Genomic DNA, 17,788 nt, shown 5'->3' with positions numbered 1-17,788 from the left:
GCCGAGACTGTAGATGGGAGGGCCGCACCATCAGGGTCTGTCAGGACTTTGGGGCAGGAGTGGCGGGAAAGTGTGCGGCGTTCAATAAGGCCAAGGCCGCGCAGTACAAGAGTAATGTGAGATTTGATGTGGTGTACTTGAGTCCATCAGGGGTAGCAAAGCAGTTATTGGTGTTCATGGAACAGATGGCGGGGGACGACGACCCGTGGACATTTATGTATCCGACGAATAAGAAGTTTTCTTTTTTTCCCATGGTTTACCGCCAGATTGATTTATTTTTTGTGGGTAGGTCTCTTCTCTGGGTCTGTTATATATAGTAACAAATCATCCACATATAAAGACAGTCTATGCTCCCTCCCCCCACACTCTATCTCCCTCCATCTGTTAGACGACCTCAACACAATGGCCAGTGGCTCAATTGCTAAGGCAAACAAAAGCGGGACAATGGACACCCCTGCCTTGTACCCCTATTTAGTGGAAAATAAACCGAGCTCAGGGCATTAGAGCGCACACTCGTGGTAGGGGCCCTGTACAACGCCAAATCTTCCAAGGATTTCAAAGAGGTATCTCCACTCAAACCTATCAATGTCCATCAAAATAATCACCTCTGGCTTGGGCCCTAAGGAGGGCGACAACACAATGGTTAACAATCTCCTAATGTTGGTTGACAACTGCCGGCCCTTAACAGAACTAGTCTGCTCCTCTGAAATCACCCCAGGTAGGCAAGACTCCAAATGCATTGCCAACACCTTAGCCAACAACTTAGAGCCAGTATTGAACAACGAAATAAGTCAATACGACTCACATTCTGTGGGATCCTTGTCTTTCTTCAGGATAAAGGAAATTGATGCCTGCACCACCGTGGCCGTCAACACCTCCGGGACACGGAATCATTAAACCATCTCTGGACCATTAATAAAGTGATGGAAGGGGGTCATCAACAGTGCTGTAAAGTGGCACTTGCTTAGCAATAACCTGCTCACGGACGCTCAGTTTGGGTTCAGCCAGGGTGACTCAGCTCCTGACCTCATTACAGCCTTGGTTCAAACATGGGCAACAGAGCTGAACACCAGAGGTGAGGTGAGAGTGACTGCCCTGACATCAAGGCAGAATTTGACCGAGTGTGGCATCAAGGAGCCCTGGCCCAAGTCAATGGGAATCAGGGGAAAACTCTCCGCTGATTGGAGTCATACCCGGCACAAGGCAGGTAGTTGGAGGTCAATCTTCTCAGCTCCAGGATATCACTGTAGGAGTTCCTCAGGGTAGTGTCCTAGGATCAACCTTCTTCAGTGGCTTCATCAGTGTGGCTGTTTGTTGATGGCTGCACAATGTTCAGCACCATTTGTGACTCCTCAGATAATGAAGCAGTCCATGATCAAGTGTAGCAAGACCTGGACAATATCCAGGCTTGGGCTGACAAGTGGCAAGTAATATTTGCGTCACACAAGTGCCAGGCAATGACCATCTCCTACAAGAGAGAATCTAACCATCGCCCCATGACATTCAATAGCATCACCATCTCTGAATCCTCCACTATCAACATCCTGGGGGTTACCATTGATCAGAAACTAAACTGGACTAGCCATATAAATGCTGTGGCTACAGGAGCAGGTCAGAGGCTGGGAATCCTGTGGCTAGTAACTCACCTCCTGAATCCCCCAAAGCCTGTACACTATCTACAAGGCACAAGATGAAATACTCTCCACTTGCCTGGATGACTGCAGCTCCAACAACACTCAAGAAACTCAGCACCATCCAGGACAAAGCACTCTGCTTGATTGCTCCCCCTTCCACAAACATTCACTCCCTTCACCACCGAAGCACAGTAGCAGCCGTGTGTACCATCTACAAGATGCACTGCAGCAACTCACCAAGGTTCCTTAGGCAGTACCTTCCAAACCCACGACTGCCACCATTTAGAAGGACAAGGGCGGCAAACACATGGGAACACTACCTCCTGGACGTTGCCCTCCAAGCCACTCACCACCCCGACTTGGAAATATATCAGCCGTTCCTTCACAGTCACTGGGTCAAAATCCTGCGACTGTCTCCCTAACAGCACGGTGGGTATACCTACACCACAGGGACTGCAGCGGTTCAAGAAGGCAGCTCGGATGGGCAAGTCATGTTGGCCTAGCCAGCGATGCCCACATCCTGTAAATGACGAGTGTAGAATTGTGATGAAAAATGTCTTGCTCAAAACAATGCTGAACTTGACCCCAGATCAGACAAGAACATGCAATAGGAATGTTCCACTTAAAAACTTTTCTGCAGTTGATGTACAGGAAATGATTTGTAAAAAGATTCTGCTAAAATATTTCAACATTCAGTTTTGTTTTGAGATGGCTAAAAAAAGTTTATTTGATCACACGAGGTGTATGGCCTTTGGCAAAGTGATCTTTGCAAATTTAGGCCAGGATTCTCTGTCCGTTTACCCTGGTGGGATTCTTCAGTCCCAATGCAGTGAATGGAGTTCTGGGTGAGCGCCAAATTCTCTGCTCTCACTGGCAGTGGTGGGAACTCGGATCCCACCTATAATTTGTGTGTTAAATTGGTTCAAGGACTCGAGTTTAAGTGTGGGTGTATTTATTTCAATGTCCACCGGATGCTCAGGATAGAACTTGTTTTTGTGACTTTTTGATACAACAGATTAAGAAATATTCTCTTTGGAAGGAAAGACATGATTGGACCAGCCTAATTGGAGTCTTCAAGATTATTATAAAAAAAAATGTATTCTTAGCATGTGGGCGCCGCCAGTAAGGTCAGCATTTATTACCTATCCCTAACTGCCCTTTCAGCGGTTACTCAGCTGTCTACAACTGAGTGGCTTTCTGGGGCAATTTCAGTATTCAATATCTATCGCTATTGACGAAGCCCAAGATCCCATATGTTTTGCTAACTGCTCTCTCAATATTTTGTGCTGTCTTCAAATCTCTGTCCCTTTCTATTCTCTAGAGCCGTGACATTTAGTCTATTTGCATATCTCTATCACTTCTGCCATACTTCTCTGTATTGAAATTCCATCTGCCACTTGTCTGCCTATCCTGCTGGCCCTAAGAATGCATGAGGTCGGATAGGACACTCCAGTAAGTCTTGTAGCCAACACGTATGATATGGCTCCAACAATATGAAATCAAACCACCTCTTCACCAAACCCAACCGGAGATTCGGCGGGGGCATTAATCGTTCCACGCCGGTCGGCGTACCCCCGCCGGCGATTCTCCGGCCCGCGATGGGCCGAAGTCAAGCCTCTCCCGCCGGCGTGGATCAAACCACCTACCTTACCGGCGGGAGCAGGCTCCGGGGTCCTGGGGGGCACGCGGGGCGATCTGGCCATGGTGGAGGCGGAAATGACCCCCTCCCCTGCGCATGCGCGGGGATGACGTCAGCAGCAGCTGACGCTCCAGCGCATGCACGGACTTCCGGCTGGCGTGGTGCCAAAGGCCGTCCACGCCAGCCGGCGGGACGCCAACCACTCCGGCGCGGGCCTAGCCCCTCAATGTTAGGGCTTGGCCTCTAAAGATGCGGAGACTTCCGCACCTTTGGGGTGGCCCGACGCCGGAGTGGTTCACGCCACTCCATCACGCCGGGACCCCCCGCCCCATCTCTTTACTCAAATTCAGATATCCTGGTTGGGATATGCAGCACTCGTAATATTACTCCAACTGACAACTGGAGACAATGGTTTGTACAAAGAAAGCTCATCAGCCCAATGATTCACACATTTCAGAATACCAACCTTGCTCTCTTCCCGTAACAGCATCTAGTTATCGATTTAAATGGCTGCAGTATACTAGCCTCATCATCCTCCATAACTCCCCTTTCCAGCTGTCCTAAACTTATCTTCACGCCATACATTGATGCCATCACGTTCTGCTACCTCAACTTATTGTTGCAGGTTTTACCTGTTCATTGAGTTATCATGGCCGGGACTCTCCCCTACCTGGCGGGGCGGGGGGTCCCGGCGTGATGGAGTGGCGTGAACCACTCCGGCGTCGGGCCGCCCCAAAGGTGCGGACGTCTCCGCACCTTTAGGGGCCAAGCCCAAACCTTGAGGGGCTAGGCCCGCGTCGGAGTGGTTGGCGCTTCGCCGGCTGGCCTTTGGCGCCACGCCAGCCGGGGCCGAAGGGACTTCAAGTCCGTGCATGCGCCGGAGCGTCAGCGGCTGCTGACGTCATCACCGCGCATGCGCAGGGGAGGGGGTCACTTCCGCCTCCGCCATGGTGAATGCAGAAGGAAAAGAGTACCCCCACGGCACAGGTCCGTCTGCCGATTGGTGGGCCCCGATCGCGGGCCAGGCCACCGTGGGGGCACCCCCCGGGGCCAGATCGGCCCGCGCTCCCCCCAGGACCCCGGAGCCCGCCCGCGCCGCCTGCTCCCGCCGGTAAGGTGGGTGGTTTGATCCACGCCGGCGGGAGAGGCTTCACAGCGCCGGGACTTCAGCCCATCGCGGGCCGGAGAATCGCCGGGGGGGGGGGGGGGCACACCGACCGGTGCGGAGTGATTCCCGTCCCCGCCAAATCTCCGGTGCAGGAGAATTCAGGACACGGCGGCGTGGGATTGACGCCGGCCCCCGGCGATTGAGCTCTCTAAGGTTCCTTGTGAGTCTTCTCTTTTTGTAAACAGCCCTAGCTTACCTGATCATCCTGTTAATACAGATTTTCATCCTTGCCTGCTCTTCTCTGTAATGGCTTCACATACCTCTTTATGCTGCAGTGAGAAACATATCTGCAAAAGATTGGAAACAAAGGATGAGAATTGAGGAAATGGGGGGGGGGGGGGGGGGGGGGGTTGTGGGGGTGCGCTGCTGTAAAGTTACTTGAAACTAACCAGCCCTGGTCGAATGATATTTAACATGAGGAGGGAAGAAAATTGGTCTGCTGGTGGGTTGGCAGTGTTAACTTTAGAAAGCTGCTGAGGGATTTAATCTTCATCAACTCCTCTCATCTAGGGTGGCATGGTGGCGCAATGGTTAGCACTGATGCTTCACAGTGCTGAGGAGCCGGGTTCAATTCTGGCCCCGGGTCACTGTCCGTGTGGGGTTTGCAAATTCTCCCCATGTCTGTGTGGGTCTCACCCCACAACACAAAGATGTGCAATTAGCGTGGATAGGCCACGCTAAATTGCCCCTTAATTGGAAAAAAAATAATTGTGTACTCTAAATTTAAAAGAAAACTCCTCTCGTCTGCACTTAGGGATTGACGTTTTGTCTCAAGTTGGAATAAATGTTTCTGTCTTTTGAATGTTCTCGTTTTTCCCAGGTCACGAGTTATTCGGCAAAGAGCGTGGGCTCCCAGTTCTCTTTGAGTGTTGTTGGAGGCGAGCCAGCAGGATGCTGAGCATCGGAAGCCTGAGACTGGGTGTCACCCTGTTCCTCATCCTGTATTGGAGCAGTACCTGCCTTCCGCTTCCATTGACTTCTGACCCTTACAGTTATACAATGGCAGTGTTGCTGTATCCGCTACTGTGGCAGCTGTACACATACTAAGCTGGAACGAATCGCCTTGTTTGGAGATTTTCTACTCTAAGATGTGGCCAGTGAAGATTCTCTTCACCCATGGGCATTTTCATAGGAGCAAATTAAGATTTAAGCTTAGTTACAATAGTAATTTTGCATAATGCTAACTGTATCTGACAGACCATCTGAATGAGCTTCTGCTTTGTCTGCAAAGGGAAAATTTGCTTTCCTCAAAATTTATATTTATAAATGTTAAGAAGCTCCTCCAATATCTAGTTCCTGGCTCTATTGGCTCAGCTAGAACTGACTTCAAACTGAACAGGTTTCCCTACTCTTACATCCTGATTTTACATGAATGGCAATTCCTGTGGAAGACACCACTGGAAAACTGAACGCGAGAAAGAGGTGCGGACTGAAAGAAGGTGGCTGGAATGGGCTGGAGATTTCCTCTGTGCATCAAAGATTGTGACATTGTAAACTTGACTGTAAAAATTTTTAAGATTGTGTTACACAAGCTGCAAAGAGAAAATATTCCCCTCCAAGGATTCTCGGAAGTTTCATTTTGGAGGCAGAGGGAGTAGTAGGTTGGATGGGCTTAATGCCCGTTGCTCAGCCATGCTTTTTGTATTTTCAAATAGCCTTGCTAACTGACCAGGTTCAAATAAATGGAAATACAAAAGTCCTGATGCTGCTTTACAAGCCTTCAACATCTCTGCCCTCTTTAGTTCTGGCCTCTTGCACATCCCTCATTTTAAATTGCTCCAAGATTGGTGACCGTGCCTTCAGCTGCCTGGGCCGCAAGCTCCAGATTTTCTTCCATAATCCTCTCTGCCCTGTTGGAAGATGCTCCTCAAAGCCTCCCACTTTGACCAAGTTTTTTGTCACCTGTCCCCATAACTCCTTAATTGGCTTGATATGAATTTTTATTTCCTAATCCTCCTGTGATGAAGTGCCCAGATATATATTGCTACATTAAAGGTGCTGAATAAATGCAAGCAGGTCTTGTGGTTCAGTCCCTATCTCTGAGCTAGAGGCTCCGGGTACGCGTCCCACCCCAACACTTGATGGCCAAAGAACACGGGAAATAGGTTCATAATGCGGGCAATAGGTTGAGTACCAGCCTGCAAAATCCTTCCAACACAATGGCAGGCGGTAAGAGTGGGAGAGACTCCGATGCAGGGGGTCGGAGTCTCTCAAGTTACAAGCCTCTGGCGTCAGGCTAGCAACCTGTTCCAAGAAGAAACCGCATTATGGGAACAGACTTATGTACCACTAGGGAAGTGAAATGATAACAAACGACAAGCAATACAACTTGCTGTTATGTAGCTTCCCTCTGTTGTAGTCAGTAATATCAAACATGATATTGGAGTGACCATGGCAATGATATGCTCAATTGGCCCTGCTCAAAGCAGGGAGCCAGCACCCTTGAAAAGGGTATGGGCCGGAGAAAGGGTTTCTGTACAAAGATGCCAATACTCCGAGTTTAGCTCCTGCCAAATGAGACTCCATGGAGGGTCTTTGAATAAAACCGCCTCTTGCTACCAATGCTGCTCTATTTTCTCTAGGATGGTTGCTCAGCATGTGGTGAACCTTGGGGTCACAAAACAGAGGTTTTGGATGGCGATGTGCTGGGGGGGGGGGGGGTGGAGTGATGATGGTTGCGGGGGTGGAGGAGGCTAAATTGAGTGGGGAGGGGAATAGAAGGTGGGTCTTCACCACGTGGAATAGCTAGGAGACACCTCTGCAATAAGGGAGCAGGCAGAAAGAGGCCACTTAGAGGTGGGAGGACATAGAATCAGAGAATGGGAGAGCACAGAAAAAGGTAATGCAGCCCCTCATGCCAATGCTGCCATGAGTTCATCCCCAGCTTTGCTCTTTCCCAGTAGCTCTGCAAAAGGATTTGGAAAGTCACTATTGAAACTGCTTCCACCACCTTTTCAGGGGATGCATTCTGAATAACTGGCTACAGGTTAAAAAAAGTTCCCTCTGGTGCATTCGCCTTAAATCTGGGTCCACCTGGTCATGTCATTGGAAACATTTTGATGTACCAAAACCCCTCATGAGTCATCTCACTTTCACCTCCTGTGCTGCGAGGAGAACAATCCCAGCGTCTCTCCAGGAAATCGAAGTATTTTACGCCTTGGCACTGTTCTGTGAATCCTCGGTGCAGCCTCTCCAGCAAGGCCTCGACGTCCTTCCGAAGGTGCGGCGCGCCACGTGCAAAATGGCGGGAAACCCCTGAGCAGCTGCATCTCTTCACATCAGCACCGAGTCGGTTGAGGGAGCCTTCCCTTGCTGTACTCTTCCAGTTCAAATAATCATTTGAAGAGAGAGGGGGGAAAAAAAAAATCGCTATTGAATTTAAATGCTCCCAGCATGTCGTCATCCTTTCTTCTTTTGATTGATGGTTATGTTATGAAATTCCGAGTTCCAGTCAATGCAGCTGAGAGCTGAGGCTCCATATCTCCCAGTCGGCTAAGTTGTTGACACCTGTTTGTGGGGAACGGAATACCACCCCCCCCCCCCCCCCCAAAAGAAAGTTCAGACACATCTGGCATGTTGTGCTGTGACCCGGGCTGCCGGTGAATCCAGAGGCGGTGCCAGAAGAAGTAAACTCTGCTCTGAGGGGAGGAGAGAGAGAGAGAGAGAGAGAAAAAACAATCTCCCATCTCCTTGGGAGTCCGACCAGAGCCACAACCAGAGAGAGGGAGAGCTGCATGGGCTGTGCTCTGAGTCTCGGTTGCTGCGGGAAGGAGCTGTGTGGGCCCCCAGATGAATCTGCGAGGAGGAAAGAAGAAAAAATGAGGCTCACAAAGGTATTTCAGACCATCCCCTGTCTGTCCTTTTTTTATTTTAAAAAGTGCGTTAGCTGTTATGTTTGAAACTTGTCATATTGTAACCCTGCCCTGCATTCCTTCAGTCTTCTACAGAGTGAGACAACCATCATGTTGAATAAATAACTTCCCCCCCCCCCCCTTTTTTTGTTGTTGTTGTCGTCGTCCTGCTAGACTTGTTTTCAATCCAAACCACACTGACTGAGAACATTCTGCTTTTTAATGTATGGCCAGGCGAGGAGGGCAAAGGTCAAGTAACTGTAATTGTTTTCTGTTAACACATGAATTGTTAATGCTTTATTTACCAGACTTTGTAACCTTGAGGAGCCAAATAAAGAAACTAGGGACTGAAAGTGACAGGCAGAAGAGATGAAGCCAACTTGCTGCTTTTTGGAAGTTGATGGGGGGTTTAAGGGGGGGGTGGTTTAAAGGTGCGCTGCCCTCATCAAAGTCTCTGGCAAATTTGTTTTTCTTTTGGAGAGGGGACGAATTAGTTTTAAATCCAGTTAATGTTCATGCAAACGCCAGCCTGATACGTTCAGTTTGTGTCAAGTGTGAGGCAAAACTAAACGTTATGCCAAAAAAATAGGAAAAGTTGTGCTTTGCTTTGTGCTGCTCATTGAGAGGATTTATTCAGGGACTCTTCAAGCATGTTGAATAGAAATGTAACAATTTGTGTTCAAGTCTTTGCAGTCTGTGATCTGATTATGCAGGGAATGTTTTTCTGGCTACAGTCACTGAGCTCCTCAAATCTTCCTGGAATGCACTGCCTCCGATGTCAAGGAAAGGCCACATACTTAATAATCTGTTCAAAGTGTTCTGCGTACTAATGTGCTGCTTTCATAGGTGACGGTGGAAGTTGCACAATGTGACAATCAATGTGCACGTTCTGCACCCACACTATGTCTGTAATGTGCTGGGCCACAAGAGATTGACCTCCATGGGCGATACATGGGACAATTGAACAGCACCAGCGCATTGGATATTCAGCTGAGCAAACAGAAACTTGCACAAAAGTTTGAACAATGCAATTTGTGCCTCTTGGCACCTGAAAGTCTTTAGGAGGCTGCCTTGCTGATCTTTGCGGGCATTCATGGGCAGGAAACCATATTGCTGGATTGCTAGATGGGTGATGCGTTGCTATTTAGACCATAAGACCACAAGGCATAGGAGCAGAATTAGGCCATTCGGCCCATCATGTCTGCTCTGCCATTCAATCATGACTGATATTTTTCTCATCCCCATTCTCCTGCTTCTCCCCATAATTGCTGGGTCCTCTGCTATTTGTGATGTTTATCAATGACTTGGAGGAGGGGGTTGAAGGGTGGGTCAGTAAATTTGCTGATGACACCAAGATTGGTGGAGTAGTGGATGAGGTGGAGGGCTGTTGTAGGCTGCAAAGAGACATTGAGAGGATGCAGAGCTGGGCCGAAAAATGGCAGATGGAGTTTAACCCTGATAAGTGCGAGGTGATTCATTTTGGTAGGACAAATTTGAATGCGGATTATAGGGTCAAAGGCAGGGTTCTGAGGAATGTGGAGAAACAGAGAGATCTTGGAGTTCATGTCCACAGATCTCTGAAGGTTGCCACTCAAGTGGATAGAGCCGTGAAGAAGGCCTATAGTGTGTTAGCGTTTATTAACAGGGGGCTTGAGTTTAAGAGCCGTGGGGTTATGCTGCAACTGTGGTGAGACCACATTTGGAGTATTGTGTGCAGTTTTGGTCACCTCATTATAGGAAGGATGTGGAAGCATTGGAAAGGGTGCAAAGGAGATTTACCAGGATGCTGCCTGGATTGGAGGGTAGGTCTTATGAGGAAAGGTTGAGGGAGCTAGGGCTTTTCTCATTGGAGCAAAGGAGGATGAGAGGCGACTTAATAGAGGTTTATAAGATGATGAGGGGGATAGATAGAGTGGACGTTCAGAGACTATTTCCTCGGGTGGATGTAGCTGTTACAAGGGGGCATAACTATAAGGTTCAGGGTGGGAGATATAGGAGGGATGTCCGAGGTAGGTTCTTTACTCAGAGAGTGGTTAGGGTGTGGAATGGACTGCCTGCTGTGATAGTGGGAGTCAGACACTTTTAGGAACTTTCAAGCGGTTATTGGATAGGCACATGGAGCACACTAGAATGCCGGAGTGGGATAGCTTGATCTTGGTTTCGGACAAAGCTCGGCACAACATTGAGGGCCGAAGGGCCTGTTCTGTGCTGTACTGCTCTTTAACCCCTTATTAATCATGAACCTATCTATCTCTGTCTTGAAGACACTTGTTAATTTACCTTTGGTAGGGCAGCATGGTGGCGCAGTTAGCACAGCTGCTTCACGGCGCCGAGGTCCCAGGTTCGATCCCGGCTCTAGGTCACTTCTCTGTGTGGAGTTTGCCCATTATCCCTGTGTTTGCATGGGTTTTGCCCCCCACAACCCAAGGATGTGCAGGCTAGGTGGGGTGACCACGCTAAATTGCCCCTTAATTGGAAAAAATGAATTGGGTACTCTAAATGTTTTTTTTAATTACCTTTGGTGCTGCTTTCACCTCTGGAGGTGGGAACCATGCCTCCTTTAATTGTGACTCCAAGGAAGGGAGACGATGCCCCTTGTTCCCGGTATCGGGTCTGAATAAATGTTGGGTTGCAGAGCTTTGTGGGCTTTAGACCTGATGCTGGCGCACCAGAGGAGGCTCGGGGGTTATGAAGACAGAGGGCTGATGATGCCCTTCAATGTGATACGGTTGAAGAGTGTCTGTGTATCTGAGCCCTCTCGCCTGCCCTCTATGGCCACAACGTGTAATTGCTTTAAAAGGACACATCCTGAGGTCAGGCAGACTAATTGAACAACCTTCCTCTGTAGATATTTTTGGAAAATCTGCAGATTCGAGTGAAACAGCTAGTCTCACTCTAATATGCTGTTCCCTGAGGTAACCAAGACGTTGGGATCTATTCCCTTCAACTTGGAGACCTTGGGCAAGTGCTGTTCAGTACTGGTCTCCCACAAATGGGGACTGGACAGAATGGCACTTGTGGGGGTCTCCCAGGAGATTGGAAGCCCCCAGATGCTTGCCCTCTGGGCAGGGTGGTACCCTGGCACTGCCAGCCTGGCACCCTGATGCCCAGGTGGCACTGCCAAGCTGGCAGTGCCAGGGTACCATAGGGCCCCTGCAGTACAGAAGGAGGCCATTCGGCCCGTCATGACTGCAATGACCCTCTGAAAGTGTACCCTACCTAGACCCATTCCCCCCTTCCTTATCCCTGTAACCCCACGAAACCTGCACCATTGGATATTAAGGGGCAATTTATCATGGCCAATCCACCTAACCAGCACATGTTTGGATATACCCAGAGGAAACCCACCTAGACACGGAGAAAACGCAAACTCCACACAGTCACCCAAGGCTGGAATCAACCAGTGTCCCTGGCACTGTGAGGCAGCAGTGATAACCACTGTACTATCATGTTGCCCCTCTATGCCAAGCTGACATTTTGTGCGTGGTGGTGATGGGCGGGGGGGGGGGGGGGGTGGCGCAGGGACCCCCTTCTAGTGAGTTGGGGCTTGGGGGGGCATTCGGGGGTTGGGTCCAGAGCTTGAGAGATAGGAACACTGGCATTTAAAAATCGCGTCTCGATCTCTCGCTGCATTGAGGAGGTCCGGCGAGCGGAGCTCTTCAGTGTAGAAAACGCGGTTGAGTGCGGCCTTGGGCGCACGTTCCCCGCAGAAGCCCCATATCTAACCAGATGGGCGTTCGATAGCGGGGTGTTTCTCAGCGCTGCGAGCACCGGGAAATACTGGGTAAACGTGCTCACTATTGGTCTCTGTTCCTATTTAGTTAGATCGGGCCCCCAGTTTCCATTGTAAATGTAGGAAGTTAGAATGATAAAAGTAAATGGGAAGGGTACGCAGTCACAAATTTTAAATATCGATAAAAAGCATAGGCAGCAATTTAACTTCATAATTTAACATGGAAATAGTTTATTCAAAACTGTTCTCAGTCACCACATTGGACTGCATCTGAAATGGGAAGCAATGCCCTCCCCAGACCTTTTACAGACACTAGGATTCATATCCAGCTTTACAAACAAACCAGCCTGCCCCAGGGTGCAACCTGAGCCATTCAATGAGTTTTGAAATTCAGACTTTGCTCATGTCCAAGTGTAACGTAAAGCAATGGCTGAAACACATGCAGGGGATGGCTGTTAACCTATATACTGAGAGTTTTCAGTATATATTGAACATAATGTATATATTGCAAGAAAGACTTGCATTTAGATATTGCCTTCCATGACCATATCCTGTGACCGTTGCTCCATTTTTTTCATGTTTGGTTCGTGATGTGATTGTTGTAATTATTGACTAAAAGTAAGACTTGTATTTATATAGTGTCGTCACATCCCAAACCCCTTTACAGTCAATGAAGTGTGTTTGAGGTGTAGTAATGTAGGAAACGTAATAAATTTGCACACAGCAAGCTCCCACAGACAGCAACGTGATGATGACCTAGATAATCTGTTTTTAGTGAGGTTGACTGAAGAATAAATATTGGCCAGGGAAGAACTCCCTTGCTCTTCTAGTGCCATGGGATCTTTAACATTCACCTGAGAGAGCAGATGGGGCCTCGTTTTAATGTCTCATCTGAAAGATAGCACCCAGCTCCAGCAGTGCAGTACTCCCTCAGTGCTGAACTGATGTGTCAGCATGGATTTGTGCACTTAAATCAAGTACTGTTGTAACACACAGAGCAATAAAACACCGCTCAATGCAAAGGAGACATGTGCATACTACATCATAGCCCTGAGATAGAAGTTAGGGCTTGCAGACTGTCTGGCTTGAAATCCTTGCAATTGAATGTCTCTTTCACCTTTCCCTTCCGATCTTTATTTTAATAGTGGTGGGAAACAAGACTATCTTTGATAGCTGGTTGTAAGGCAGTTGGTCAATGGGACCACAAGATGGCTGGTGGTGGGAAACCAGTTCTGTGGATTTGAGTGCAGTCCCTATGATTTTGTATTCAATTTAATTATTTAAACAGGAATGTAGGCTCAAGCTTCCCAGGCCCAGAATAATTGTTTTGGTATTAGTCACCCAAATGCTGTTCTTCTGAGTCTAGTGGTTGACGGGATGTTTGTGGGGCCTTAATGCATGGTCCAATTCTGGCTTTCCCCAGTGTTTCCATTGGACAGCCATCAGGAACAGGGACCCAAGCCTGTTCACCTCACCACCCCATGCCTTTCACCGTTCATTGGCTCAGTTGAAAACAGTTAACTTAATCCAGATTGGGACCCGAGTTAGATTTCAGCCCAAGACTATCTTTGATAGCTGGTTGTAAGGCAGTTGGTAAACGAGATCACAAGATGGCTGGTGTGGAAAATGGATAAGTGCGACACTGGCGCAACAGCTGCCATTCTTCTGTTGTTGGATGAGAGGCCTAATCTTGAAGTAGAGGTAGCTTCACTTTACATCTAACCCAGTGTTTTTCAAACTATTTTTCCGGGAACGCATTTTTACCAACCGGCCAACCTCCGGGACCCACGCCGGCTGACCTGCGCGACCCACCATTTTCTCTTACCTTGTCTGTTGCTGACAAACATGGAGGAAATGGTTTTGGGTCCCTTTGGCCCCAATGGTCCTTTTGTTCCTTTGGCCCCCCGAACTTGAACAAAAAAGGCTGTGACCACAAATGCGGCCGCACTGCGCATAGGTTTGCGCATGTGCACCGATGATCAGGCACACATGCGCAGTGCGGCCAAATTTTTTTTATATGTTCCTGGCCATTTTGAAGGCCGCTCGCAGCCGGCATTATTAAAAGCCGGCTGCTGCAGCTGTTGCGCGCGGATTTGCGCGATCGGGAGCGCCGTAAAAGACGGCTCCGTCACCCTCCCGTGGGCCGCGCCCCAAGTTTGACAATGCCTGATCTAACCCATGTGGGAGTGCTTGATGCTGGCAATGAGTGCCTGATATGGAAAGAGTTCCAGATCGTCCAACATTCCTTGCCAGAAAAAATCCACACAAGAAAGAATTTAAAAACAAGTGTCTAGCATATTATTTTTTATTTCATAGAATCTCAGAACGATACAGCCAATCAGCCCATCATGCCTGTGCTGTCTCTTTGGTCCAGTTGACTGATTAATCCCACTCCTGCCCTTTTCCCATAGCCTGGTTATCTAATTTTCTTTTGAAAAATCACGACCAAATCTGCATCCACGCGCCCTTTCAGGCAGGGTGTTCCAGCTCACAATAACCTGCCTGCTTACAAACATGTGTCATGATAACCCTGATCATGTCAGCGCTCAGTCCTGCCTCAATTCTTTGATGGTAGAAAAATGGTTCAGTGAGCATTCTTTTTCAAGAAAGACAGCTGCCCTGTTGTAAAACAAACCGCTTCCAAATTAATCTTTTTTTTTCATCACAGCATGTTTCCAACTGTTCGGGGCGGGAGCCAGACTAGTTTTCGTTATAAAACCTGCAGAAAATCATCTCCACTCTTGAGAAGAGTGGAGTTCAGGGTAATATAGATCTAAACATGTGTGACCCAACATCCTGTCAAAGGGCTAGCACTCTCCTTTCTAATGAGTCACATATGCACCACAAGTGTTCAATAAAATCAATATTTAACTAAACTCTGGGTGTTCATAAAAATGTTTCCATAAAGGAATGCCTCTCGGCTGAAGGATTTTAATTGTTGACGGTAATTATGTACAGTCGTCTGTTGAAATAAAACCAGATTTAAAATGCCGAACATTTTGGACAGAGACACAATTAAAATTCAAATCATTTTCAAGGACTTAAAACATCACAACTTAGCACCAGAGAGAGTAAAACCTCAGGAGCTCTTACTCGCTGTCTCAGAGCAGCAGAGACGATGAAATGTCCTCTGATAATTTACATTTTCTTTTACATAATGGGGGCGGGGAGTTGACATGGACTGTTTTGAACCTCAATAATATTTGCCAATCTGTCTGTGCGAGGGAGAAGCTACAAATCATGTTTCAACTTTAGCTCTTTCCTCCAGTTCACTGGAAGCAGGATGTAGCACTCCACAGGTCAAACAGCTGTCAGCTGAATGTGATGGCTGTCTGTTGACTAACCTACTTTAACCCTTCACTTTGCATGGCCATTTTAGGTGGTATCATCAGAATGGTCTACAGAATCCGAACTTTGCTAAACTTTAACATATTAGTCATCAAGTTTGAGTCTTGATTTTTTTTGAATATTTAAAGTATTTAGGTAAAATATCCAGGGATTGAGTGCATAATCTAGGGGTTGATGCTTCAGTCCAGGACTGAGGGAGGTCCTGTATTGTTGTTAATGCCATGTTTCAGATGAGGCCGTGTCTGCTGACACAGTTGCATATAAAGAATACCATACCCGTTTTCCTTTTGAAGAAGAGTAGTGTGTTCTTTATCTTCTGGCCATCATCATACTGGAAGTGAGCGGTTTCTTTTCTTTTTATAAAAATTAAGGGTACCCAATTCTTTTTTTTTCAATTTAGCGTGGCCAATCCACCTATCCTGCACATCTTTGGGTTGTGGGGGTGAGACCCATGCAGACACGGGGAGAATGTGTCAACTCCACACAGACAGTGACCCAGGGCCGACATCGAACCTGGGACCTCGGCGCCGTGAGGCAGCAGTGTGAACCGCTGCCACCGTGCTACCCTAGCTGAGAGGTTTTAACTGTCGAGGAATACTGAACAGGCTGAAGTTCTTTTCTCTGGGAAAGAGAAGGCCGAGGTCTTCAAAATTATGAAAGGTAGGGTAGATGTGCTGGAGATGTTTCCACTTGTGGATGAGATCAAAAACTATAGGGGCCATCAATATAAGACAGTCACAAATAAATCTAATCGGGGAATTCAGAAGAAATGTCTTTACCCAGAGAGTGGTTAGAACATGGAACTCACAATAAGGAGTTATTGAGGCAAATCGTGCAGCGGTGTATTTATTGGGTGTGATAAGGATGAGCAGTATTAGGAGGCGTGATAAGGTCTCGCAGGATATGTTGATGCGGTGAGATGAAGAGGGGAGTGGGCAGAGGCTCAAGTGGAACAGAAACACCAGCATGCACCAGTTGGGCTGATTGGCCTGTTTCTGTGTTATACTTTGTGACGTTTTGAGCAGCAGATCTGACAAAATGGGGGCCCAAATTGTGAAATGGTTCCATTCTCCAGCACTATAGCATCCCTCACTTTGATTAGCAGTGAAATAACCCTTTAGCTCTAAAGAATGAAACATTTGCTCAAGGAGCTTCCGTCACTACTGAGGCAGGTTCAGAGCTCCTCTGAGGGCCATTACACCCCCTAATGGGACTAGCTAACGGCAGTACAGGTAATGTGGAATAAGACACCTCCGTTCTCTGGAAAGGTGGGGAATTTTGCCCTGCATGTGTCAACAGTCAAATCAGTGGGATTTGATTGCTAACCCAGTGGACCTCAGCTCATACACTTGCCAGTGGCTCTTGAAGCACGGAAAGCATTCACATAGGGGGAAAGCTTCTGCAGCTCTGCCGATGTGGAGCCATTGATGTCTGTCTGTCTGACAAATACCATGCTATGAGGAGCAGGCTTTTTTTTTTGGCTTATTGGTATATGCCTCTTCATCTCATTCAGTGAGAGTGAGCTTTGACTATAGCTGCTGATGGATTCTTGGACTGTAACAATTGGCACTCTTAAGTGACGTGGCATTAACCCTACAGCTGTTTTGACCACATTAAAGAAATTCAGAACTCTGTGTAACCCTCTCTGATCTATAAAAGTGAAGAAAAAAAGTGTATTAAAAAAAGCATTCTTACAAATGCCAACAAGTAAAAAAGAAAATCACGACCCAGACGTAACTGACTCATATAACCCCGTCACAATCTTTGTTTTTACTTGTGTTGAAAAATATAATTGATTTCTGTGGCTTTGTTTGGTAATGAAGTTTGTCTTGAACAATCTAAATTCCCGTAACAATGGAAGTGTAAATATGTCTTCAAATATTTAGTGGCCTGGAAAGAATTAAAACAGTTTGTCACCAGTGCCTGTCAGACAGGGCAAAGGTCACATCTCTTTTGAGTTTTTAACATGTGCTGAACAGACAATGTAGATTTTCAAGATGAAAATTGGGTTTTATTTATGTGAGGTAATTGCTCATGGTTCCCAGTAGAGTTTGAGGTCTGGCAGGCCTATAGCAATAAATTGGAGAGGGAGATTAGTCCTCGTTGTTATTGGAGACACAGGGTGCCTTCTCGTTTGTCTGTATTGGTTACATTTATAGAGCACCCCCTATTGCGAATTGAATTTGCTAATATAACAAAGATCTAGAAAAGAATGCTGAGAGAAACAAAGGCCCAACCTCACTTAATGCTTCACTAAATTTAGCTGATCGTGTCTGCTTGTGCTCTGGGGGAATCTGAGGCCTTAACGCTGCCCTTGTCTTAATTTGCAGCAAAACATTCACTTCTGTGCTCATTGACCCACGCTGGCTCCCCGTCAAACAGCACCCCAGTTTTAAAATTCCCATCCTTGTTTTC

General features: G+C 47.5%; 1 protein-coding gene across 1 annotated transcript in view; it reads left to right on the top strand.

Moving 5' to 3' along the window:
- Positions 1-8,031: 8,031 nt before the first annotated feature.
- The window catches only part of LOC119958190 (tensin-2-like), a 381,277-nt gene continuing 371,520 nt past the window's right edge, over positions 8,032-17,788 (top strand). The window contains exon 1 of the mRNA XM_038786559.1: positions 8,032-8,274. Within this exon, the coding sequence (XP_038642487.1) occupies positions 8,176-8,274 (99 nt within the window). The 5' untranslated portion in view covers positions 8,032-8,175. The remainder of the gene's footprint in view (positions 8,275-17,788) is intronic.

The sequence above is a fragment of the Scyliorhinus canicula genome, chromosome 28 (genome assembly GCF_902713615.1).
Source record: "Scyliorhinus canicula chromosome 28, sScyCan1.1, whole genome shotgun sequence".
In the NCBI taxonomy this organism is placed as follows: domain Eukaryota; kingdom Metazoa; phylum Chordata; class Chondrichthyes; order Carcharhiniformes; family Scyliorhinidae; genus Scyliorhinus; species Scyliorhinus canicula.
The sequence above is the reverse complement of the archived record's forward strand: the minus strand, read 5'-3'. Positions and strand labels throughout refer to the sequence as shown.